The 22,485-nt window shown below is 42.3% G+C and overlaps 1 protein-coding gene across 2 annotated transcripts in view; it reads left to right on the top strand.

Annotated features, from left to right (window-relative positions):
• Positions 1-11,298: 11,298 nt before the first annotated feature.
• Positions 11,299-22,485, top strand: part of LOC143808687 (cytochrome P450 2A10-like) — a 186,864-nt gene continuing 175,677 nt past the window's right edge. The window contains exons 1-2 of one of the 2 annotated variants that reach the window (XM_077291597.1): positions 11,299-11,341; positions 11,575-11,771. In XM_077291597.1, coding sequence (XP_077147712.1) covers positions 11,592-11,771 — 180 coding nt within the window. In that variant the 5' untranslated portion in view covers positions 11,299-11,341; positions 11,575-11,591. Of the gene's footprint in view, positions 11,399-11,574; positions 11,772-22,485 lie in introns of both variants that reach the window. The other variant, XM_077291599.1, reaches the window with a different exon arrangement.

Raw genomic sequence — 22,485 nt, 5'->3', positions numbered from 1 at the left:
TGCTGAGCACTTACATCGGAGTTTCAATCTAAATGTCCGAGTGACGTGACAGAGGAAACCCCTGATAACTCTATTCACTATAATGAGGTAGCAGAGATACTGTGGACTCCGCCTGGCCTCTGTTCAGCATTATACTTTTTCAGAAGTGCAGAAAACTGTGGCCGATGGCACTTTTATGCAATCCTAAAAAAGACAGACATAGCTGGATCACAGGTTCTATGACATCCACAGTGCTTCTACCTGCCTCATTATAGGAAATCTTCCACACAGGACTCTGTATGAATCACGTATTTCAGAAATTTACACAAATTATGCAAATTGTCTCTTCAGAGAGGAAGAGAACTAGAACTCTAGTGCCACCTATTGGAAAGTAGCAATCCTACAAGTCAACGGCTGTTTAGCATGTTAATCTCCGCAAGGAGAAACGATGCTTCTTGGATAGAGATTTACACTGAAATCCCAATGTAAGTGCTCAGCGTAGTGCGCAGGATAAATGTTAATGAGTTTTGCTGCGATGTTTTGGAAGCAGAATGAAAAAAATCATCAGCATGTGGGTGAAAAATTTGTTTTATTTATTTTTTACACCATTTCTTCATGTGATGTAAATGACTATTCTTCCGGTTTGTGCGATTACAGCGATCCCAGACTTATATCGGGTTTTTATCTTTGGCTGCTGTTACACACTAAAAGGCGCTTTTTATTGAGAAAACTAGTTTTTGCATCACAATATTTAAACAGCAATATTTTTTTATTTTTTGGCAGAGAGAGTAATTTGAGGCCTTGTTTTTTGCAGGATGAGCTGATGTTTTTATTGGCACCATTATCAGGCACATGACTTTTTTATTGCTTTCTATATCTTTTTTATGTTTTGGTACTTTTAAACAATAAAAACTATTTTATTGAAAAAATAATTATTTTTGCATCGCTTTATTATGAGAGCTATAACTTTTTATTTTTCTGCTGATGGAGCTGTATGACGCTTGTTTTTTGTGGGACAAGTTTATATTTTCAGCTACTATTTTTATATACATTCATTTTTTTTATCACATTTTATTGCACGTTTTGATCTGTGGAATGATGATAAAGCATTTTTTTGCCTTGTTTTCTTACGATCTCATTGAAGGGTTAATTAGTGGGACAGTTTTATAGAGTGGGTCGTTACGGATGCGGTAATGCCAAAAGTGTACTTTTATTGTTTGTATTTATATAAATAAATGTATTTATTGGAAAAATATTTGTTTCTTTTTTTGTTCTTTAGTTGGGATTTTTAAAAAGTATTTTTATGCTTTTTAATTTTTTAAGCTTTTTTACATTGTCTCAGGATGGGACATTATTGTATAGCATCAAATTGCTGATCTGATACTCTGCTATGCTTCTCCACTGCAGAGCATCACATCAGCATCTAACAGGCAGGGAAGGAGGCGTCTCACATCCTGCTCTGAGCAAGCACTGAGAAGCCACCTTTCCTGAAGGACCCCACAGCCATCTTGCGGCCAGGGGTTTTGAAGCCAGCCATCTTGTGGCATCAGATGGGTTAAATGCCCACAATTGGTGCTAGCACTGATCGTGGGCATTGCTGCAGGGTGTCAGCTCTCACACAGAGCTGACACCCGCACTTGGTTCCACGGCGCTCAACATGTGGCCATGCGGTCGTAGCAGCCAAGAAGCCCATGATCACTTTGGATAAACGGCAGAGATCTATAGCTGAGGTGGGACAGTCTGTCCATAAGACAACAATCAGTCGTACACTGTACAAATCTGGCCTTTATGGAAGAGTGGCAAAAAGAAAGTCATTTCTCAAAGATATCCATAAAAAGTGTCATTTAAAGTTTGCAACAAGCCTCCTGGGAGACACACCAAACATGTGGAAGAAGGTGCTCTGGTCAGATGAAACCAAAATCAAACTTTTTGGGAACAATGCCAAACGATATGTTTGGCGTAAATGCAACACAGCTCATCACCTTGAACACACCTTCCCCACTGTCAAACATGGTGGTGGCAGCATCATGGTTTGGGCCTGTTTTTCTTTAGCAGGGACAGGGAAGATGGTTAAAATTGATGGTAAGATGGATGGAGCCAAATATACGACCATTCTTGAAGAAAACCTGTTGGAGTCTGCAAAAGACCCGAGACTGGGATGGAGATTTGTCTTCCAACAAGACAATGATTCCAAACATAAAGCAAAATCTACAATGGAATGGTTCACAAATAAGCATATCCGGGTGATAGAATGGCTAAGTCAAAGTCTAGACCTCAATCCAATCGAGAATCTGTGGAAAGAGCTGAAAACTGCTGTTCACAAACGTTCTCCATCAAACCTCACTGAGCTCGAGCTCTTTGCCAAGGAAGAATGGGCAAGAATTTCAGTCTCTCGATGTACAAAACTGATAGAGACATACCTCAAGCGACTTGCAGCTGTAATCGCAAAAAAGGTGGCGCAACAAAGTATTAACTTAAAGAGGCAGAATAATATCGCACGCCCCACTTTTCAGTTTTTGAATTTCCACAAAAATTTAAAATAACCGATAACTTTTTTTCAACTTCACAATTGTGTTCCACTTGTTGATTCTTCACCAAAAAATTACATTTGGTATCTTTATGTTTGAAGCATCATATGTGGGAAAAAATGGAAAACTTCCAGGGAGCTGAATGCTTTCACAAGGCACTATATACTGCTGTTTGCGGGAACGCAGCTCCTGCAAAGCAGTAAATGTATGGCGCATGTCGGGAAGGGGTTGAAGGACTTTCTTCTTGGTGTGTACTTGTTTGCAATATACTCGTAACTATAGGATTAGTAATGGATGGGTGTCTTATAGGTGCCTCTCCAATACAACGTTGTTATGTCACCACACAATACAAAGGAGACATCAACCCCACAAATATTAAGCCTACTTGCCACCCCTACATGGCAAGTGGGAAAAGCCAGGCAAAGAACCAGAATTTGTTCATCTAATAGATGCGCTTTTTCTTGATGGCTATGGGCTGCTATTTTTACGCTGGGTTGGCCAATATCAATAGCCCCTTATCAGCCTGAAAATACCAGCCCTCATCGATATGTTTTAGCAAGGCTCGTTGTCGTTTGTCAAAAATTGGGGGACTCTGAATTGTTTTTTTAAGTTATTTATATAAATAATTAAAAAAAAAACAGTGTGGGGACCCCTCTGTTCTTGATTACTACCCATGCTAACTCTGACAGCTGAGGGTTGCAGTCCCCTGCTGTCAGTTTTGCCTGTCTGGTTTTCAAAAATACAGTAGAACCTGTATTAGGGCTTGCGGAACGCACCAAATAATTAAAAGGATGGTATAAGGTGCGTTTGCAGCCCGGGGTCCACCGTGCAGAGATGGAACCTGCTGCTGAGTAATGATGGACTATATGGCAGTATAATGTGGATACATACACGGGTTAGCTTCACCCGGTATGAAGGAAGTGAACCCTGTTGCATCACAGGACCGCAGTACCGCACAAAGAGCGCAAGCAAGGAGTCACAGAACTCTATCCCAAGACTCAGGGAAAGAGTTCCTCTAGACCTCTTGCTCTGGACACCGCTACTCGGGTGTCATAGGTTAACAGAAATAATAATTTAATGCACAAGAGTGCGTGCAGTGCCTCTCTGGTGGACGCCACTAACCACCCAGACTTGGGCCAGGAATGCGCTCTATTAGCGCACGGCGACGCACTGGCGGTCACTTCTATCAGACGCTGTATCGTGTGCTAGCTGTGCGGAATAGCACTGTCAGGTGCTAGGCAGCTTCCACCATTCGCAAACAGTCAACAACACTAGCGATGGGAATGATTCGGAGCTTTCATCCATAGACAGGCATACATCCACACACACAAGTTAATAAGCGTATACTAGCGCATGGCCGTGCGGCTATGCGAACCTTTTATAGCGGAAGCTCTCCAGGACCTTCCTAGTTGTCCAATAGGAGCTGCTACACGACCTTAACATGTGACCCCCGACCTCCAATGAGAGGTCATCCCTTGGGCATGCTCAGAAGAAGAAAAGCAGGACTTAGTCTCAGGGACGCCTGCTCGCCGCTAATCAGTACTGGTTACAATGGCTGAGCCCGGAAGGACAGCAGTAACAAGCTGCACAATATCAGCTTGAGCCAGACTCTGGGACCGACATCTCTTCTGAGCAGGCTCCACTGCAACTGGAGGAAAATGGGAGACCACAGCGGAGATGGTCCAAGATTCCTCCTGTTCAGCGGCGGGAACTCGACACCTAACAACCTGTTATTTCTTTTTTAATTATTTATCTAGAGCGCAGGCGCAGGCTGGAGAATGCTCCCATCAACCACTGAATGCTCTCACTGTTGTTAGCGGCAGCGGCTTAGGCGGAGCAGTAGACTGCATGGCAAACACTGGATGTTTGGGCCCCCTATTCAAGTGAATAGGGTCCCAGTTTGAAGCCGGGTACTGTTCTAGTACCCAAACCCGAACTTTTTTTACCTGATCGGCCGAACCTGGTGGACCCGAACATTTAGGCGTCCGCCCATCCCTACTTGCTAATATACTGTATTATTATTACATATTCTGCTCCATCACTTTTTAGTAATACCTTCTGTAATGCTTGTGGATCCAGGAACCTACTACAGACCGAGCATACCCTGGAAAAGCATAGCAGACCAGCTACCTGAATTTTACAGGAGCCCCTGATGAAGTCAGCCTTGTGCAGCAGAATGCTCTCAGGTACCACTCCAGGTCAATGTCTGGAACAGCAGCAGCTGACACCAAGGGTCAGAGAAATTAGTTTAGATACAGCGTCCCAGACAGGATAGGATGGCCACTGGTGTGGGCTCAGACTGTGTAGCTGTAGGTAGGGGACAGGACAGCCAATAGTACAGATGCGGACTGTGCGGCTCTGGGTAGCATGCAGAACAGCAACTGGTACAGTCTGTATTGCAAACTACAAAATTCAAGGAATAGTATGATTGAATAGTGAGTACGTACACTTTTGTATGCATTTTGTGCTCCATACTCCTTTATTTTATACATTGGCTGGAAGGCTGCCCTGCTGCATAGTCATATGCACCCCATTAGGCCTTGGAACCCACATACTGGATGGGCCCAGGAAAATCCACATCACAATATGCATTCTGTGCTCAGTACTCCTTTGTTTAATACATTGGCGGGAAGGCGAGCCCTGCAGCATAGTCATGTGCACCCCATTAGGCCTCGGAACCCACAGAGTGGATGTGCCCTTGAAAATCCACTTCACAGTCTGTATTGCAAACTACAAAATTCAAGGAATAGTATGATTGAATAGTGAGTACATACACTTTTGTATGCATTGTGTGCTCCATACTCCTTTGTTTTATACATTGGCAGAAAGGCGAGCCCTGCTGCATAGTCAGTCATATGCACCCCATTAGGCCTTGGAATCCACATACTGGATGGGCCCAGGAAAATTCACTCTTATTTTTTAATGGTATGATGGTTCCCTCTTTGCACAATTATTTACAGGAGAATTTGGCAAATTTATTTGACATGCTTTTAACACTAAGGTTCAGATACGGCTATAAAAAAGGCTAATACTTGCAATACAACACAATTTTATTTCAAACTACAAAATTCAAGGAATAGTATGATTGAATAGTGTGAGTGCGTACACTTTTGTATGTGTTAACGTACACAGGTTAATAAGTACATATAAGGATTAAATAAATATAGTGATTACGTATATGTGAAGATTAACTACATACAGTATACTAAAGGTACCTTCACACGAAACGACATCGCTAGCGATCCGTGACGTTGCAGCGTCCTCGCTAGCGATATCGTTTCGTTTGACACGCAGCAGCGATCAGGATCCTGCTGTGATGTCGCTGGTCGCTAAATAAAGTCCAGAACTTTATTTGGTCGTCCAATCGCTGTGTATCGTTGTGTTTGAAAGCAAAAGCAACGATACCAGCGATGTTTTACACTGGTAACCAGGGTAAACATCGGGTTACCAAGCGCAGGGCCACGCTTAGTAACCCGATGTTTACCCTGGTTACCAGCGTAAAATAAAAAAAAACAAACAGTACATGCTCACCTGCGCGTCCCCCAGCTTCTGCTTCCTGACACTGACTGAGCACCGGCCCTAAAGTGAAAGTGAAAGCACAGCGGTGACGTCACCGCTGTGCTGTTAGGGCCGGCGCTCAGTCAGTATCAGGAAGCAGACGCTGGGGGACGCGCTGGTGAGTATGTACTGTTTGTTTTTTTTAATTTTACGCTGGTAACCAGGGTAAACATCGGGTTACTAAGCGCGGCTCTGCGCTTAGCAACCCGATGTTTACCCTGGTTACCCGGGGACCTCGGCATCGTTGGTCGCTGGAGAGCGGTCTGTGTGACAGCTCTCCAGCGATCAAACAGCGACGCTGCAGCGATCGACATCGTTGTCGCTATCGCTGCAGCGTCGCTTCGTGTGAAGGTACCTTTAGATCATCACCAAGAGGCTTTAAAACATCATCCGTCTGGAATATCAGAGAAGCAACACCAAGATAGAGAACCCCACAAGGTTTTCAATCAAACCACCACCGGCATAGTTTCAGTAAACTTTAATGTTTTACAATGACAAACAGCAAACATATAGAGGCTTAGAACTGTTTTTGAAGTGAATAAACAAACAATTATCAAGATTGTGTCACTATGAGCATTGTCTGTCACATCTCTAAATGTTTTACAAGAAATGCTGGTATATGATTGTCTGAATGCATTTGATATACAGTATTTCAATCTTGTTTACAAATCGCCATTTGTATATTTATTCTCCGTTTGTACATTTGAGGCATACAAAGTTAAGGCTTGCAAGGTTAGAAACTAATATAGTGAACAAAGCTATATTTTTAATGAACTACTGAGGCAAAGTAACAGCATTGCTTTATCAAATTTATATGAAGTGTATTGTGTCCAATGTTAGCAACCTGGCAACACAAAAAGGAGCTTTTCAAGTGAGCTCTTTAAGGTACCTAAAGGTTCTGAAGTGTTTGCCAACAAGGATGTGGTTTCACCAATGGGGGGTACCTTTTGTAAAAATAGACTAGTGCCATCACAGCCCCCCTTGACCAAACTTCACCGGCCTATAACAGTACAAAGCACGTTCACCCTGGTGATCTCGTGGCAGTTAAACAAGAGACATTGCAGGAGACAGAGTGAAGAAGTAGGCCCATTGGAATGCCATGCCCAATTCCCCAATGTGGGGTCCTTTTTGGACTGATTAAAATAGTGCCATAACAGCCCCCTAGCTCTAAATGCCCCGCACAGACCACGTTCACCTTGGTGATCTACTGGCAGGTGCAGGACAGATTGTAGGAAACCGAGTTAAGAAGTAGGCCCAAAGAAATGTCATGCCCAATTCCCCAATGTGTTGTCCTTTTTGGACTTAAAAATATAGTGCCATCACAACCCACTTGCCCAAAAATCACCGGCCTATAACAGTACTGAGCACGTGCACCCTGGTCATCTAATGGCAGTTGAAGGACACATTGCAGGAGACAGACTTAAGAAGCTGGCCCAATGTAATGTAATGCCCAATTGCCCAATGTGGGGTCCAGTTTTTACAAAATATAATAGTGCCTTCACTGCCCCCGTGTCCCAAAAATCACTGGCCTTTAACAGTACAGAGCACATTCACTCTGGTCATCTAGTGGTTCTGGATGATGAGGATGAGGATAAGGAGGAGGAGAACAACAAACAGACCAAATGTGTAAGTATATACCCAGGTGTTGCAGATGAAAGAAAGAATGCGGGCACTCACCATCCAATATTACTCCAATCTTTATTCCGACATAGAATAAAATGTAGGACAGGCAGGGAAATGCTGGCTTCCACTAGACTAGGTCTAGTGGAAGCCAGCATTTCCCTGCCTGTCCTACATTTTATTCTATGTCGGAATAAAGATTGGAGTAATATTGGATGGTGAGTGCCCGCATTCTTTCTTTCATCTGCAGCAGTGATTTGAACTTATTTTCAGCGAGAGCACCCGATATCTAACTGCTTCTAGTATAAAGTCTGGATGGAGGACATTTGGGTGATAGAACCAGCTGTTAGTGCGGTCTTTCTGCGGTCTTTTGATTTGGATATACCCATGTGTGGTTGTGAAGAGGTGCATGAGAATACACCTCCCCAAAAGAGAGAATGTATTTGAGGTTATGTTTCGCTGTTTTCCCTTGGTGGTGTACAGATGTCTTTCCCAATCCAGGCCTTGTTCATTTTTATAACAGTCAGCCTGTCAGCATTTTCAGTTGACAGGCGGATGTTCATATCTATTATAATTCCACCAGCGACACTAAAAACCCACTCTGACAGAACGCTAGCAGCAGGGCAGGCCAGGACCTCCAAGGCATAGAGAGCCAGTTCATGCCACGTGCCCAGCTTAAATACCCAATAATTAAAAGGCACAGAAGAATCACGGAGGATGTTTGTACGATCTACTAGGTACTCCCTCACTATCTTCCCAAACATAGCACTTCTTGTGACAGCACCCCTTGCCTCAGTGCCACCATGATGGGAGGGTCTGAGAAAACTGTCCCAGAACTTGGCCAGTGTTCCTCAAACTGAGCTGGATTGTACTTCTGTCTCTCTTGCTTGGAGTCCTTGGTTGTACAACAAACTCTGACATCTGCTGCCAGCATTCTCACATGGAAATTTTCTGAGTAATTCCGCTACAAGGGCCCTGTGGTACTGCAACATTTTAGTTCACCTCTCTGCCTCAGGCAGAAGAGATTGAAAGTTATCCTTGTAGCATGGGTCTAGAAGTGTCACCAACCTGTAATGAGTGTCACCCAAAATTTTGATAATCCGAGGGTCAAGTGAAATGCAGCGCAACATAAAGTCAGCCATGCGTGCCAGACTGCTAACAGGCAAGACTTCCGTGTCTCCACCAACAGGAAGACTGACCATGCGGTCCTCCTCCTCCTCATCCTTATCCTCCTCCTCCCTGTTCTCAGGCCATTCAACATCGGCCCTCTTCTGCTCACAAATCCTTTCCAACATATGCAGCGTAGAGTTCCAGCGCGTGGGAACATCACAAAACAGTTGGTGAGCTGGAAGCTGAACACACTGCTAAAGCACGGCAAGGGCGGCTGAAGCAGTAGCTGACTTTCTAAAATGGGCAGACAACTGGCGTACTTTCACTAGCAGATTCAGCAGCTCTGGGTAGCTTTTCTGAAAACGTTGAACCACGAGGTTAAGTACATGGGCCAAGCAAGGTACGTGTGTGAGCTCACCTTGCCTCAGAGCCGCCACCAGGTAACGGCCATTGTCACACACGACCATGCCTGGCTGTAGGTTCAGTGTGTCATCCAAACATCGGACTGCTCTTTCAGCGCTGTCCACAACTCTTCGGCATTGTGCGGTTTGTCACCCATGCAGATTAGCTTCAGCACAGCCTGTTGTCGCTTGGCTGAGGCAGTGCTGCAGTGCTTCCAGCTTCTGACTGATGTGTTGATTTTAGAGATGGAGGATGAAGAGGAGGAGGATGAGATGCTGGAATGGCACACCAAGAGAAATAGTGGTGACTGGGGACCGAGTACCTTGTGACGGCTGCCACTATCAGGTTGTGGAAAGCTTCCATCTCAACAAGCTTAAAAGGCAGCATTTCTAGCGCAAGCAGAAGAGAAATATTAGAATTAAGGACTGTGGCCTGTGGGGCGTTGGCTGGGTATTTCCACTTGCGTTCCAAAGACTGGGTTATAGACAACTGAATGCTGTGCTGGGACAAGGACAAGAAGGGCTTGCTGACGGTGCTGCTTGACTATATTTTTTTTTTGGGGGGGGATTTGTGGAAAAATAAAAAAATAGGTATATAGACAGTAAATAAGCTGCAGCAGCAGGCAGTGATGGAGCTTTGGGAAGGATGCAGTGGGACCAATGGACGCACATACAGTGCCTGCAGGCCTTGCACTGATATAGTTATGCTGTGCGCTGCCTATCTAGAGCTGCAATATCGGGACCCACGAATTAGCCCTAGAAAGGACTGTTGGTTTATCCGGAGTTGTGGATGTAAGAGTTGCAGACCTACACTAACTCTAAAACCACGATTCTGACCTTATCTCGGCAGCTGCTCTCCCTACTCTCGCTGAAACATCTCTAATACTTGGGATGATGCTGTACGGCCCAGCCAATCACTGCACGGCCACAACAAACATGGCTGCGGCGTTTCTTGGCCTGGCAGACAATCCCTGAACCGTGAATGGGTCTCTAAAGTCCGCCAAAAACACGGGGTGGAGACTGCAGTTACCACCGAATAATCTCAGAAATGCTCGCTGCTCACCGAGTACCCCGAGTACCCCGCTACTTGGGCGAGTAATGAGTAGTGGCGAGCACTTTCGCTCATCAATACTGCTGACAGGTTCATTTTAAGCTATGATGCTATACTTTGTACATCAATTACTTATTTTCCTACCCAAGTTACTGTTTGCTGCATAAAATTCACACAACAGCATGGGGTCTAGTGAAGAACAGCAGCACGAGAGGCCACAATGATAGAAGACATAAGGGAGGAGACAGAGGAGCCGATCGGAGGAATGACAGAAGCAGGAGAGGTATGAATAGGACTGAGGAGAGGTTAGTAAAAAAATTTCAAAAAAATTTCCTGGTCTTTAGATTCCACTAAAAAAGGTCATTAGTTTGCTGGAATTCCAACAAATTGATTATTTCACTTTTAGTTTTAAGTTCTGTTTGAGAAACATAGGTGACCTACAATTTGGTCAGATGGGTTCCCTGTAAGTAGATCACATAGTGCCCAATGTAAAGCCCCCAGCTGTAAAGGCCAGCGTACACATTAGATAAAAGTCATCTGAACACTCCTTTATTGGTGGGATTGACTGATCATCAATGAAGGCCTCCAAAATCCCATTCAACGGATAATTTGGGGGAAGAGAAGGATCCAGCAATCTGAAGTTTAACACGCTGCTCTTTTTGGTCATATGTCTTCCCCTGAGGTGTCTGACAGCAGTGGTTTCTGACAGCAACTTATTTCTCCCTATCCATTGGTCATGCCGAGCATTCATGTGTATGGAGAATAGCAATCCGCCGAGCCTACAATCAGCCAACAGCTTCCACATGTGTGTAACCAGCTCCAGCTGCAGGAGAACGTAGACCACCGATCTGAAAATCCTCACCACAGGTCTCTGCTATTCATGGACACGTTGGGTCCTCCAGTCAGGTTTAATTTGTTGCTGAACTTAAACTTTGCTCCATGGCACAACAAATCTCAAAGAAAACAATTTCTTGGCCCGAATATCTGGGCGGGTTGTAAATATCACATTACATTTTCAGTGTTATATAAGGTGAATGAGAACTGCAAAATCACACAGAAGAGAAGGATCCAGTCGTGGACATTTCATTAACAATGTAAGCATAAATGCTGAGGGATAGAAAAATAATACTGAGAATACAGAAGGATTTTAGGTACGGTAGGATAGATTTATAGATATTCTGAAGAAAGAAAGAAAGAAAGAAAGAAAGAAAGAAAGAAAGAAAGAAAGAAAGAAAGAAAGAGAAAAAAAGAATGAAAGAAAGAAAGAAATAGATAATATATTTATTGATGTTTGCACATTTATATGCTTCTCTTTGTCTTCCTACAGAAACCCTTCCTGGCATTATGATCCCATCTGATCCCATCACATTGGTTCTGTCCATTATTTTATGTCTTCTTTTTGTCCTGTTTTTCTTTGAATGGAAAAAAAATCCTTATAATTTGCCCCCCGGACCTCGACCACTACCAATCATTGGAAATCTGCACATTCTAGATGTGAACAGACCATATCTGACAATGCACGAGGTAACATTCAGTAATTTCCCTTTTTTTATCCTAAATGGTTATGATTCTGCTGCCTGGAAGGAATGGGAATATAATAAGCCACATAATGAAGAGAGTAAATATTTAGAAGGGTTTGTTTATTGTAGATTTCCTTCATACAGTTTGCTTGGATTTTTTTGGTATGAATATATATTCTGTATACTGTATGTATGTGTATATATATATATATATATATATATATATATATATATATATTTTACTGAATATTCAGTATATAAAGTATATACGGTATATATATATATATATTTATGTATACTCACACAATTTTTGAGTCACATAGAGAAGCATAAAAAATGGTCACAACTGGAGCACAATGTATTTTAAAAATACAAGCTATATGTACCGTATCTTCAAAAAATCACAAACCATAACGACACAAGCCACAACCAAAAACTCTGTGCTTGTAGTGCATTTTATGGATATAAAGATATCAGTCATTCATTGTACAGAAGGAGGAGGAGGTGAGCTGTGATATAATTTATTGGGAATGATGGATCTTGTGTTATCTAACATTAATACTTGTTACATATATTTACACATCTAACTGGTTCCAATCAAACACTGTATACTTGTGGGGTTTCAGGATTCCAGATGGTTTTAACTGATTCAACAATTGCATGCAACTTTTTAACATTTTCATATTTTTGTAGAAATGATTTCCAGTCTCCTCCTGTAGTAATTTCCTATCTGTCTGAATTTTTCATTTAAATTTTGCAGACAGTGCAACTTTTAGCTTTAAAATAAATAAATAAATAAATAATTGGAGAGAAAAGAAAATAATTTTTAATTTCTGTAAAAATTCATGAATCTAGTTTGAAATAATTTAGCTAAAAAAAAGTCAAGACAAAGAAAAATAAATGTGACTTCACCTTTTCACGACCTTTGACTTACATGTATGTCAAAAGTCCTATCTTTTCTGGCAGATGATGGCTGATTTAATAAGACATCATGTGTAGTGATGAGCGAATACATTCTGCAGTATTTGTTACTTGTAAGAATAGTACAGTATTTGGGCTCTTTGTTACTCTGCAAGTAATTAGGTATTCGCCTCAGTATATTCGAGTGACACGCCAAGCATATTTGTTCCTTTTTTTGCAGCCAATGAATATGCTGGGCTGGCTTGCCAATCACAGTAATGTCAACGCCATCTTTGGTGTGGCATTACTTTGGCTGGCCTTCCAGCATCATAGGGATGATGTAAAGGCGGCCGGCGCCATCTTGCACACATTGCAGCCTGTAACAGGGTGGGGAGAGCGTAGTTTCAACATAGAGAGAGTGAAAGGAGCGTAGGGAGAGTGATAGAAAGTTATAATGAGTGTTATTCATTCCAGAAAGCTCTTTTAAGAGCTGAAGATTGAGTGTGAAGAGATTACTTGTTTGTTAGGTGGGGATTAAAGAAGGGAGAGATTTAATAGGAGGGAGAGTGAAAGGCAGGCAGCTGTGCATTCTCATCATTGCAAGTACATGCTGCAGATCTCTATTTTCCACTGTGATATATAGTAGTTAGTCTTATATACAGACTGTGGGATTAGGATAAAATAGCCAGGGTTTCATCCACTCCCAAAATATATAAATCCACTAAATCATATTAGGTAGTAACAGCATATACAAAGCCATTTTTTGGGGGAGATACATAATATTCCTCTGTAGCAACCTGCATTTTTTTTACTGCAAAATAATATTCCTCATTGGCAGCATATAGTAACATGCATTTTAACCCTTTAATGACCGCCCAATATGTCTTTTCACTAACCTGAGATATAAGTGAATAGCCTCCCCATACAGGTGACAATCCAGCAGCTGCCGGCTGTCCACTATAGCTGACAACTTGCTGTATCAGCCAAGATCAGTGTTGGCACCATCCATATCTGTTTAACCCCTTAGATGCTTCTGTCAATAGTGACTAGATCATATAAACGGTTAACAGAGAGTGAGGGCTCCCTATTTAATCCCTCGGCATCCTGAGATCATGATTCTGTTGTCCTCATGTATGCCATGGCAATTCACAGAAAATTAGTGGCCTTAGAGTCTGCCGGCTATAGCGGCCTGTTCAGAAGTCAGCGACATTTAAGTGGTAAAAATACATTTTTTTCATTCCTGTCATGCCACTTTGCATTCATTTCTTAACATCACCTGAAGGGTTAATAAGCTACCTGACAGCAGTTTTCAATATGTCGGGGGTGCTGTTTTTAAAACTGTACCACTTCTGGAGGTTTTTCAATATCTACGACCCCAAAAGTCACTTCAAACCTTCAAAAAAAATAAATTTTGTAAATTTCCTTGAAAAAATGAAAAATTACTGCTACGTTTTTAAACCTCCTAAAAGGCTAACAAAATAAAATAACTTTTTACATATGGTGCTGATGTAAAGCAGACATAAGGAAAATGTTACTTATTAATGTTTCTGTGGGGTATGACTATCTGCATTAAAGTGATAATCATTCAATTTTTTAAAATTGCTAATCTTTACATTTTTGTAAAATTTCTGATATATTTTATAAATAAACACAAAACTTATGGACATAAGTTTACCAATAACAAAGTACAACATGTCACGAAAAAACTTTCTCAAAATCATTGGGATCTATTGAAGCATTCCAGAGTTATTACCACATAAAGGGACACTGGTCAGATTTAAAAAATGTAGCCCCGTCACTAAGGGGTTAAAATCTAATTGCTAAATAATATTCCTTGTTTATTGATTAAAATCTACTATATAATTGTCTAAGGGTCACTTCCGTCTTTCTGTCTTTCTTTCTGTCTGTCACGGAAATCCCAAGTTGTTGATTGTTCACGGCCAAACGGCAACGACCAGTCAGCGACGGGCACAGTGCGGCCATGAGATGGTCACTCCCTACTCCCCTCCAGTCAGCGCTCACAAAAGGGTTAACGGCAGCGTTAACGGAACGCGTTATGCCGCGGTGTAGCGCACTCCGTTAACGCTGCTATTAACCCTGTGTGACCAACTTTTTACTATTGATGCTGCCTATGCAGCATCAACAGTAAAAAGATCTAATGTTAAAAATAATAAGAAAATTAAAAAATCATTATATACTCACCTTCTGTCGGCCCCCGGATTCAGCCCAGGCCTTTCCTGCTTTTTTTTCATAAGTATAACGCATTCAAGATGCAAGGTGCACGCCAAGGCTGTGTGATAGATCCGAAGGTGATTGGACCTCGTTCTAAATATACAGAAAATGAATAAGGAATGGGAGAAGTCAGCTCACCATTTGCAGTCTCTTTCCAAGAATGAGTTCCACTTATGGAGCCTCCTGGGCTTGGGCGTGCAAGTCGCAAGGAATGAAGAAAAAAAAGGTTCTCCAGTGTAAAAAATATAAAACTTCGTCTTTGATGGAAAAATTTCATAAAAACAGGCACAGTGCGGGCAAAATATACATGCCACAGAGCTACCTACTGATGGGTTTCGACACTCGGGTCTTAAGATTCAGACCGGAATGTCAAAACGCGTTGCTTGGTAGCTCTCTGTGGTCTATATGTTGTCCACATTGTGCCTGTTTTCATGATTTTTTTTTCATTAAAGTTTTATATTTTTATACGCTGGAGTACCGTTTTTTCTTCATTCTTTGGATCTCATTCTAGGTTCCTGTTAAAATGTAGTTAGTGCGCTACACCACTAACAAACCCAGACAAGTGTGAGGATATTGTTGGTTGGATGGCAGACAAAGGCTCTAGTGTGTTGACAAACAGCACCACAAAGTCTTCTACACAATCCAGTCTCAGTAGCCAAGAGGCTGGGCATCTGAATCCTCGATCCGGTCCTTCTTCCTCCCACTATCAAGAGTCCCCAGGGACATATGACCCCAATGCTGGCCACACTGAGGAACTTTTTATGTTCCCTTGCAATTTGTCAGGCCTCTCAATGTGCACCATTAAATAGGGTCATGAGGAGTTGGAGTGCAGTGATGTCCAAACATTTAAGCACCCACTGCCAGGAGAAAGCCACATTGGGGAATGTCAATTGATGTTTGAAGAGGTGGAGGATAATCATGAGGCACAGTTGCCATGAGGTCACCCTAAAATTGCAGCTCAGAAGGAGGATTAGATTGAGGAATTGAAAGACGACGTGGTCGATGATGAAGCCACTGATCCAACCTGGCATGGTGGCTAGCCTATGAAGTACAGCAGTTCGGAGAGGGATGGATCCATAGCAAGAAAATAGGCAAGAAGAGGTAGTGGTTTGCTATGAGGTAGAACTCGGTCAACTGTTCCACAGAGCCTCGCCACTAAGCTAGAAAACAGGCCAATGGTGTGTTGCTCCTCTGTATGGCAGGTTTTTTCAGAAAGTCATTCAGATAAAACAACTGTAATTTGCAGCATCTGGCAAACCAAGCTAAGGAGAGGCAAGAACACTGCCAACCTGAGCATCACCAGCATGCAAAAGTACAAGGAGCCAAGCTCCCCAGTAGATGGGTGGAACGCCTGGGTACCAAATCTGTGTCTGAAGGTGATGCCACTGCCCATTCCCCTGTGTTATGGCATTCCCTATCTGCTGACCATGCAGCAGGCGAAGATGCCTCCTGCCCACAAACAGCAAATACACACACACAATTGCACAAACAGTCAGCAACCACGTCCACTTCGTTGTCCCAGCGTAGTGTTCAGTTATCTCTGCCTCAGACTTTTACTGGAAAACAAAAATCTCCAACCAAACACACACAGGTCCAAATGCTAAACACCTACATTGCCAGATTACTAGCACTGAAAATGTTGTCGCTTTAACTTGTGGGAACTGAGTCTTTCTGCAACCCCTTAGCAGTGACAGACCCAACGTACTTGATCCCCAACCAACACTATTTTTCCCGATGTGCCATTCCCACGTTACATAAGCACGTGTTACACAATATTGGCCATGCTCTAGCCCACGCAGTCAAAGCGAAGGTCCACCTAACCACAGATACGTGGACAAGTTCTTGGGGACAGGGACAATATATTTACCTGATGGCACACTGAGTTAACCTGGTGGAATCTGGGACAGTGTCAGAGGCTGGGACATCACACATTTTACATACACCAAGAATAGTGGACCCGTCTTCCATCAGGGTTTCAGTCTCCTCGTATTCCCGTTCCTGTCTCTCCTCCTCTGCCTCCTCTTCCTCAATGGAATTAGCCTGCCCATTACTCCCCAAGTGGGAAATCTGCAGCATTGCTTTGGCTAAGGGGCAGCACGCACTGCTGAAGCTCATCTGTTTAAGTGTTAAAGCTCACAACGCAGCAGAGCTGTTGAAAGGGATAAAAGAACAGAATGATCAGTGGCCTTCATCGCTGAACTTCCAACCAGGTCTGGTTGTGTGCGAAAATAGGCGTAATTTGGTAGCGGCTTTAACGCTCAGCAAGCAGTTACACGTTTCATGCATGGTCCACGTGCTGAACTTGGTTGTACAGTGGTTTTTAAAACCATACCCTGATTTGTCTGACCTACTTGCCAAGGTACACCATGTCAGTGCACATTTCAAATAGTCATTTCAAGCTTTCACCGGTCTAGCTTCGCTGCAGCAGAACTTTAACTTGCTTTGTCACAAACTGCTTTGTGACCTGGAATTTGACCTTCCATATGTCGACATGGCTTAGTTAGCAGCAGAGCAGAGAGCAGTCTCTGAATTCCAGCTTCTCAATGTCCATCAGAGTAACACTCAGCCCCCCACATAACTGCCGAGTGGGTGTGAATCGCTGAACTATGTGAGGTTCTTCAAAACTTTGAGTACTGCATCAAGATAGTGAGCGCTGATGACACTATTATGAGCATAACCATCCCACTGCTCTATTAAAACATTTGCTGCAGAATTTTACAATTGTTGCAGAATCCAACCAGAGGAGCAGCAATTTTAGACCTAATACCATCTAATAGACCTGCCAGAATAACAAATCCGGAGGTCATCGGGCATCTAAGAAATAGCAACCACAATATTGTACAGTTTCAATTGTCTTTCACTAGAGGAACTTGTCAGAGAGACACATAAACACTGAACTTTAGGAAGGCAAAATTTGACCAGCTTAGAGATGCCTTTAATCTGGTTGACTGGGACAATATCCTCAGACATAAGAATACAGATAATAAGTGGGAAATGTTTAAAAGGATCCTAAATAGTCACTGTAAGCGGTTTATACCTTGTGGGAATAAAAGGACAAGAAATAGGAAAAACCCAATGTGGCTAAACAAAGAAGTAAGAGGGGCAATTAACAGTAAAAAGAAAGCATTTAAACTACTAAAGCAGGATGGCACCGTCAAAGCTCTAAAAAGCTTTACAGAGAAAAATACTTTATCTAACAAACTAATTAAAGCTGCCAAAAAGAAAACAGAGAAGCACATTGCTAAGGATAGTAAAACTAATCCCAAACTGTTCTTCAACTATATCAATAGTAAAAGAATCATAAGTGAAAGTGTAGGCCACTTAAAAAATTGTGAGGAAAGAATGGTTGTAGATGGCGAGGAAAAAGCTGGTATTTTAAACAATTTCTTCTCCGTAGTATTCACGGTGGAAAATGAAATGTTAGCAGAAATGCCGAGACAAAAAGAAAACCATATATTAAAGGTCACCAATCTAACCCAAGAAGAGGTGCGAAACCGGCTAAATAAGATTAACCCCTTAGTGACAGAGCCAATTTGGTACTTAATGACCGAGCCAATTTTTACAATTCTGACCAGTGTCACTTTATGAGGTTATAACTCTGGAACGCTTTATCGGATCCCGCTGATTCTGAGATTGTTTTTTCGTGACATGTTGTACTTCAAGTTAGTGGTAACATTTCTTCGATATTACTTGCGATTATTTATGAAAAAAATGGAAATATGGCGAAAATTTTTAAAATTTTGCAATTTTCAAACTTTGTATTTTTATGCCCTTAAATCAGAGTGATATGTCACAAAAAATAGTTAATAAATAACATTTCTCACATGTCTACTTTACATCAGCACAATTTTGGAAACAATTTTTTTTTTTGTTAGGGAGTTATAAGGGTTAAAAGTTGACCAGCAATTTCTCATTTTTACAACACCATGTTTTTTTTAGGGACCACATCACCTTTGAAGTGATTTTGAGGGGTCTATATGATAGAAAATAACCAAGTGTGACACCATTCTAAAAACTGCACCCCTCAAGCTGCTCAAAACCACATTCAAGAAGTTTATTAACCCTTTACGTACTTCACAGGAACTAAAACAATGTGGAAGAAAAAAATTAACATTTTACTTTTTTTTGCAAACATTTTACTTCAGAACCATTTTTTTTAATTTTCACAAGTGTAAAAACAGAAATTTAACCACAAATTTTGTTGTGCAATTTTTCCTGAGTACGCCGATACCCCATATGTGGAGGTAAACCACTGTTTGGGCGCACCGCAGAGCTTGGAAGTGAAGGAGCACCGTTTGACTGTTTCAATGCAGAATTGGCTGGAATTGAGATCGGACGCCATGTCGCGTTTGGAGAGCCCCTAATGTGCCTAAACAGTGGAAACCCCCCACAAGTGACACCATTTTGGAAACTAGACCCCCCAAGGAACTTATCTAGATGTGTGGTGAGCACTTTGAACCCCCAAGTGCTTCACAGAAGTTTATAACGTAGAGCCGTGAAAATAAAAAATCGCATTTGTTTTCACAAAAATGATTTTTTCGCCCACAAATTCTTATTTTCACAAGGGTAACAGGAGAAATTAGACCACAAAAGTTGTTGTGCAATTTCTCCTGAGTACGTCGATACCCCATATGTGGAGGTAAACCACTGTTTGGGCGCACCGCAGAGCTTGGAAGTGAAGGAGCACCGTTTGACTTTTTCAATGCAGAATTGGCTGGAATTGAGATCGGATGCCATGTCGCGTTTGGAGAGTCCCTGATGTGCCTAAACAGTGGAAACCCCCCACAAGTGATACCATTTTGGAAACTAGACCCCCCAAGGAACTTATCTAGATGTGTGGTGAGCACTTTGAACCCCCAAGTGCTTCACAGAAGTTTATAACGTAGAGCCGTGAAAATAAAAAATCTCATTTTTTCTACAAAAATGATCTTTTTGCCCCCAAATTTTTATTTTCACAAGGGTAACGGGAGAAATTAGACCACAAAAGTTGTTGTGCAATTTCTCCTGAGTATGTCGATACCCCATATATGGGGGTAAACCACTGTTTGGGCGCACCGCAGAGCTTGGAAGTGAAGGAGCACCGTTTGACTTTTTCAATGCAGAATTGGCTGGAATTGAGATCGGATGCCATGTCGCGTTTGGAGAGTCCCTGATGTGCCTAAACAGTGGAAACCCCCCACAAGTGATACCATTTTGGAAACTAGACCCCCCAAGGAACTTATCTAGATGTGTGGTGAGCACTTTGAACCCCCAAGTGCTTCACAGAAGTTTATAACGTAGAGCCGTGAAAATAAAAAATCTCATTTTTTCTACAAAAATGATCTTTTTGCCCCCAAATTTTTATTTTCACAAGGGTAACAGGAGAAATTAGACCACAAAAGTTGTTTTGCAATTTCTCCTGAGTACGTCGATACCCCATATATGGGGGTAAACCACTGTTTGGGCGCACCGCAGAGCTTGGAAGAGAAGGAGTGTCGTTTTACTTTTTCAATGTAGAATTGGCTGGAATTGAGATCGGACGCCATGTCACGTTTGGAGAGCCGCTGATGTGCCTAAACAGTAGAGACCCCCCACATATGACACCATTTTGGAAACTAGACCCCTTAAGGAACTTATCTAGATGTGTGGTGAGCACTTTAAACCCCCAGGTGCTTCACAGAAGTTTATAACGTAGAGCCGTGAAAATAAAAAAATCGCATTTTTTCTACAAAAATGATCTTTTTGCCTCCAAATTTTTATTTTACCAAGGGTAACAGGAGAAAATGGACCCCAGAAGCTGTTGTACAATTTGTCTTGAGTACGCCGACACCCCATATGTGGGGGTAAACCACTGTTTGGGCGCATGGCTGAGCTCGGAAGCAAAGGAGCGCCATTTGACTTTTCAATGCAAAATTGACTGGAATTGAGATCGGACGCCATGTCGCGTTTGGAGAGCCCCTGATGTGCCTAAACAGCAGAAACCCCCCAAAAGTGACCCCATTTTGGAAACTAGACCCCCCATGGAACTTATCTAGATGTGTAGTGAGAACTTTGAATGCCCAAGTGCATCACAGAAGTTTATAATGCAGAGTCGTGAAAATAAAAAATATATATTTTTTAACAATAAAGATTTTTTAGCCCCCAAGTTTTTATTTTCACAAGGGTAACAAGAGAAATTGGACCCCAAAAGTTGTTGTCCAATTTGTCCTGAGTATGCTGGTACCCCATATGTGGGGGTAAACCACTGTTTGGGCGCATGGCAGAGCTCGGAAGGGAAGGAGTGCCATTTTGGAATGCAGACTTTGATAGAATTGTCTGCGGGCGTTATGTTGCCTTTGCAGACCCCTAATGTACCTAAACAGTAGAAACCCCCAACAAGTGACCCCATTTTGGAAAATAGACCCCCCAAGGAACTTATCTAGATATGTGGTGAGAACTTTGAATGCCCAAGTGCTTCACAGAAGTTTATAATGCAGAGTAGTGAAAATAAAAAATATTTTTTTTCCCACAAAAAAGATTTTTTTAGCCCCCAAATTTTTATTTTCACAAGGGTAACAAGAGAAATTGGACCCCAAAAGTTGTTGTCCAATTTGTCCTGAGTATGCTGGTACCCCATATGTGGGGGTAAACCACTGTTTGGGCGCACGGCAGAGCTCGGAAGGGAAGGAGCGCCATTTTGCAATGCAGACTTTGATAGAATTGTCTGCGGGCGTTATGTTGCGTTTGCAGACCCCTAATGTACCTAAACAGTAGAAACCCCCACAAGTGACCAAATTTTGGAAACTAGACCCCCTAAGGAACTTATCTAGATATGTGGTGAGAACTTTGAAAGCTCAAGTGCTTCACAGAAATTTATAATGCAGAGTAGTGAAAATAAAAAAATATATTTTTTTCCAACAAAAAAGATTTTTAGCCCCCAAGTTTTTATTTTCACAAGGGTAACAGGAGAAATTGGACCCCAAAAGTTGTTGTCCAATTTATCCCGAGTACGCTGATCCCCCATATGTGGGGGTAAACCACTGTTTGGGCGCACGGCAGAGCTCAGAAGGGAGGGAGTACCATTTGACTTTTTTAGCGCAAAATTGGCTGTCGTGTTTGGAGACCCCCTGATGTACCTAAACAGTGGAAACCCCCCAATTCTAACTCCAACCCTAACCCCAACACAGCCCTAACCCTAATCTCAACCCGATCCATAATCCTAATCACAACCCTAACGATAATCACAACCCTAACCCCAAAACAGCCCTAATCTCAACCCTAACCATAACCCTAATCAAAACCCTAAATCCAACACACCCCTAACCCTAATCCCAACCGACGCAAGTGTGAAAGAAGCCTTAGGCTACTTTCAGACATAGCGCATTTTTGAGCGCTATTTTGCGGGCGCTTTTCAAAAATGTGCAATGTCATTTTCGTCTGCCGGCAAAGTGAATGAGAAATTCACTTTGCCGTTCAGACACACCGCAAAAAAACGCGGCGCTTTTGTCTGCAAACACGCCGGCGTAAAAAGAATTGACATGTCAATTCTTTACGCAGCGGCGTGTCTGCGTATCCCCCTAGGGCCCCATATTACCTTCCACACACAGCGCCTTTGTCCTGGGTGTCGG

This window comes from Ranitomeya variabilis, chromosome 2 (assembly GCF_051348905.1).
Source record: "Ranitomeya variabilis isolate aRanVar5 chromosome 2, aRanVar5.hap1, whole genome shotgun sequence".
In the NCBI taxonomy this organism is placed as follows: Eukaryota; Metazoa; Chordata; class Amphibia; order Anura; family Dendrobatidae; genus Ranitomeya; species Ranitomeya variabilis.
This window is presented reverse-complemented; position numbering and strand designations above follow the sequence as displayed.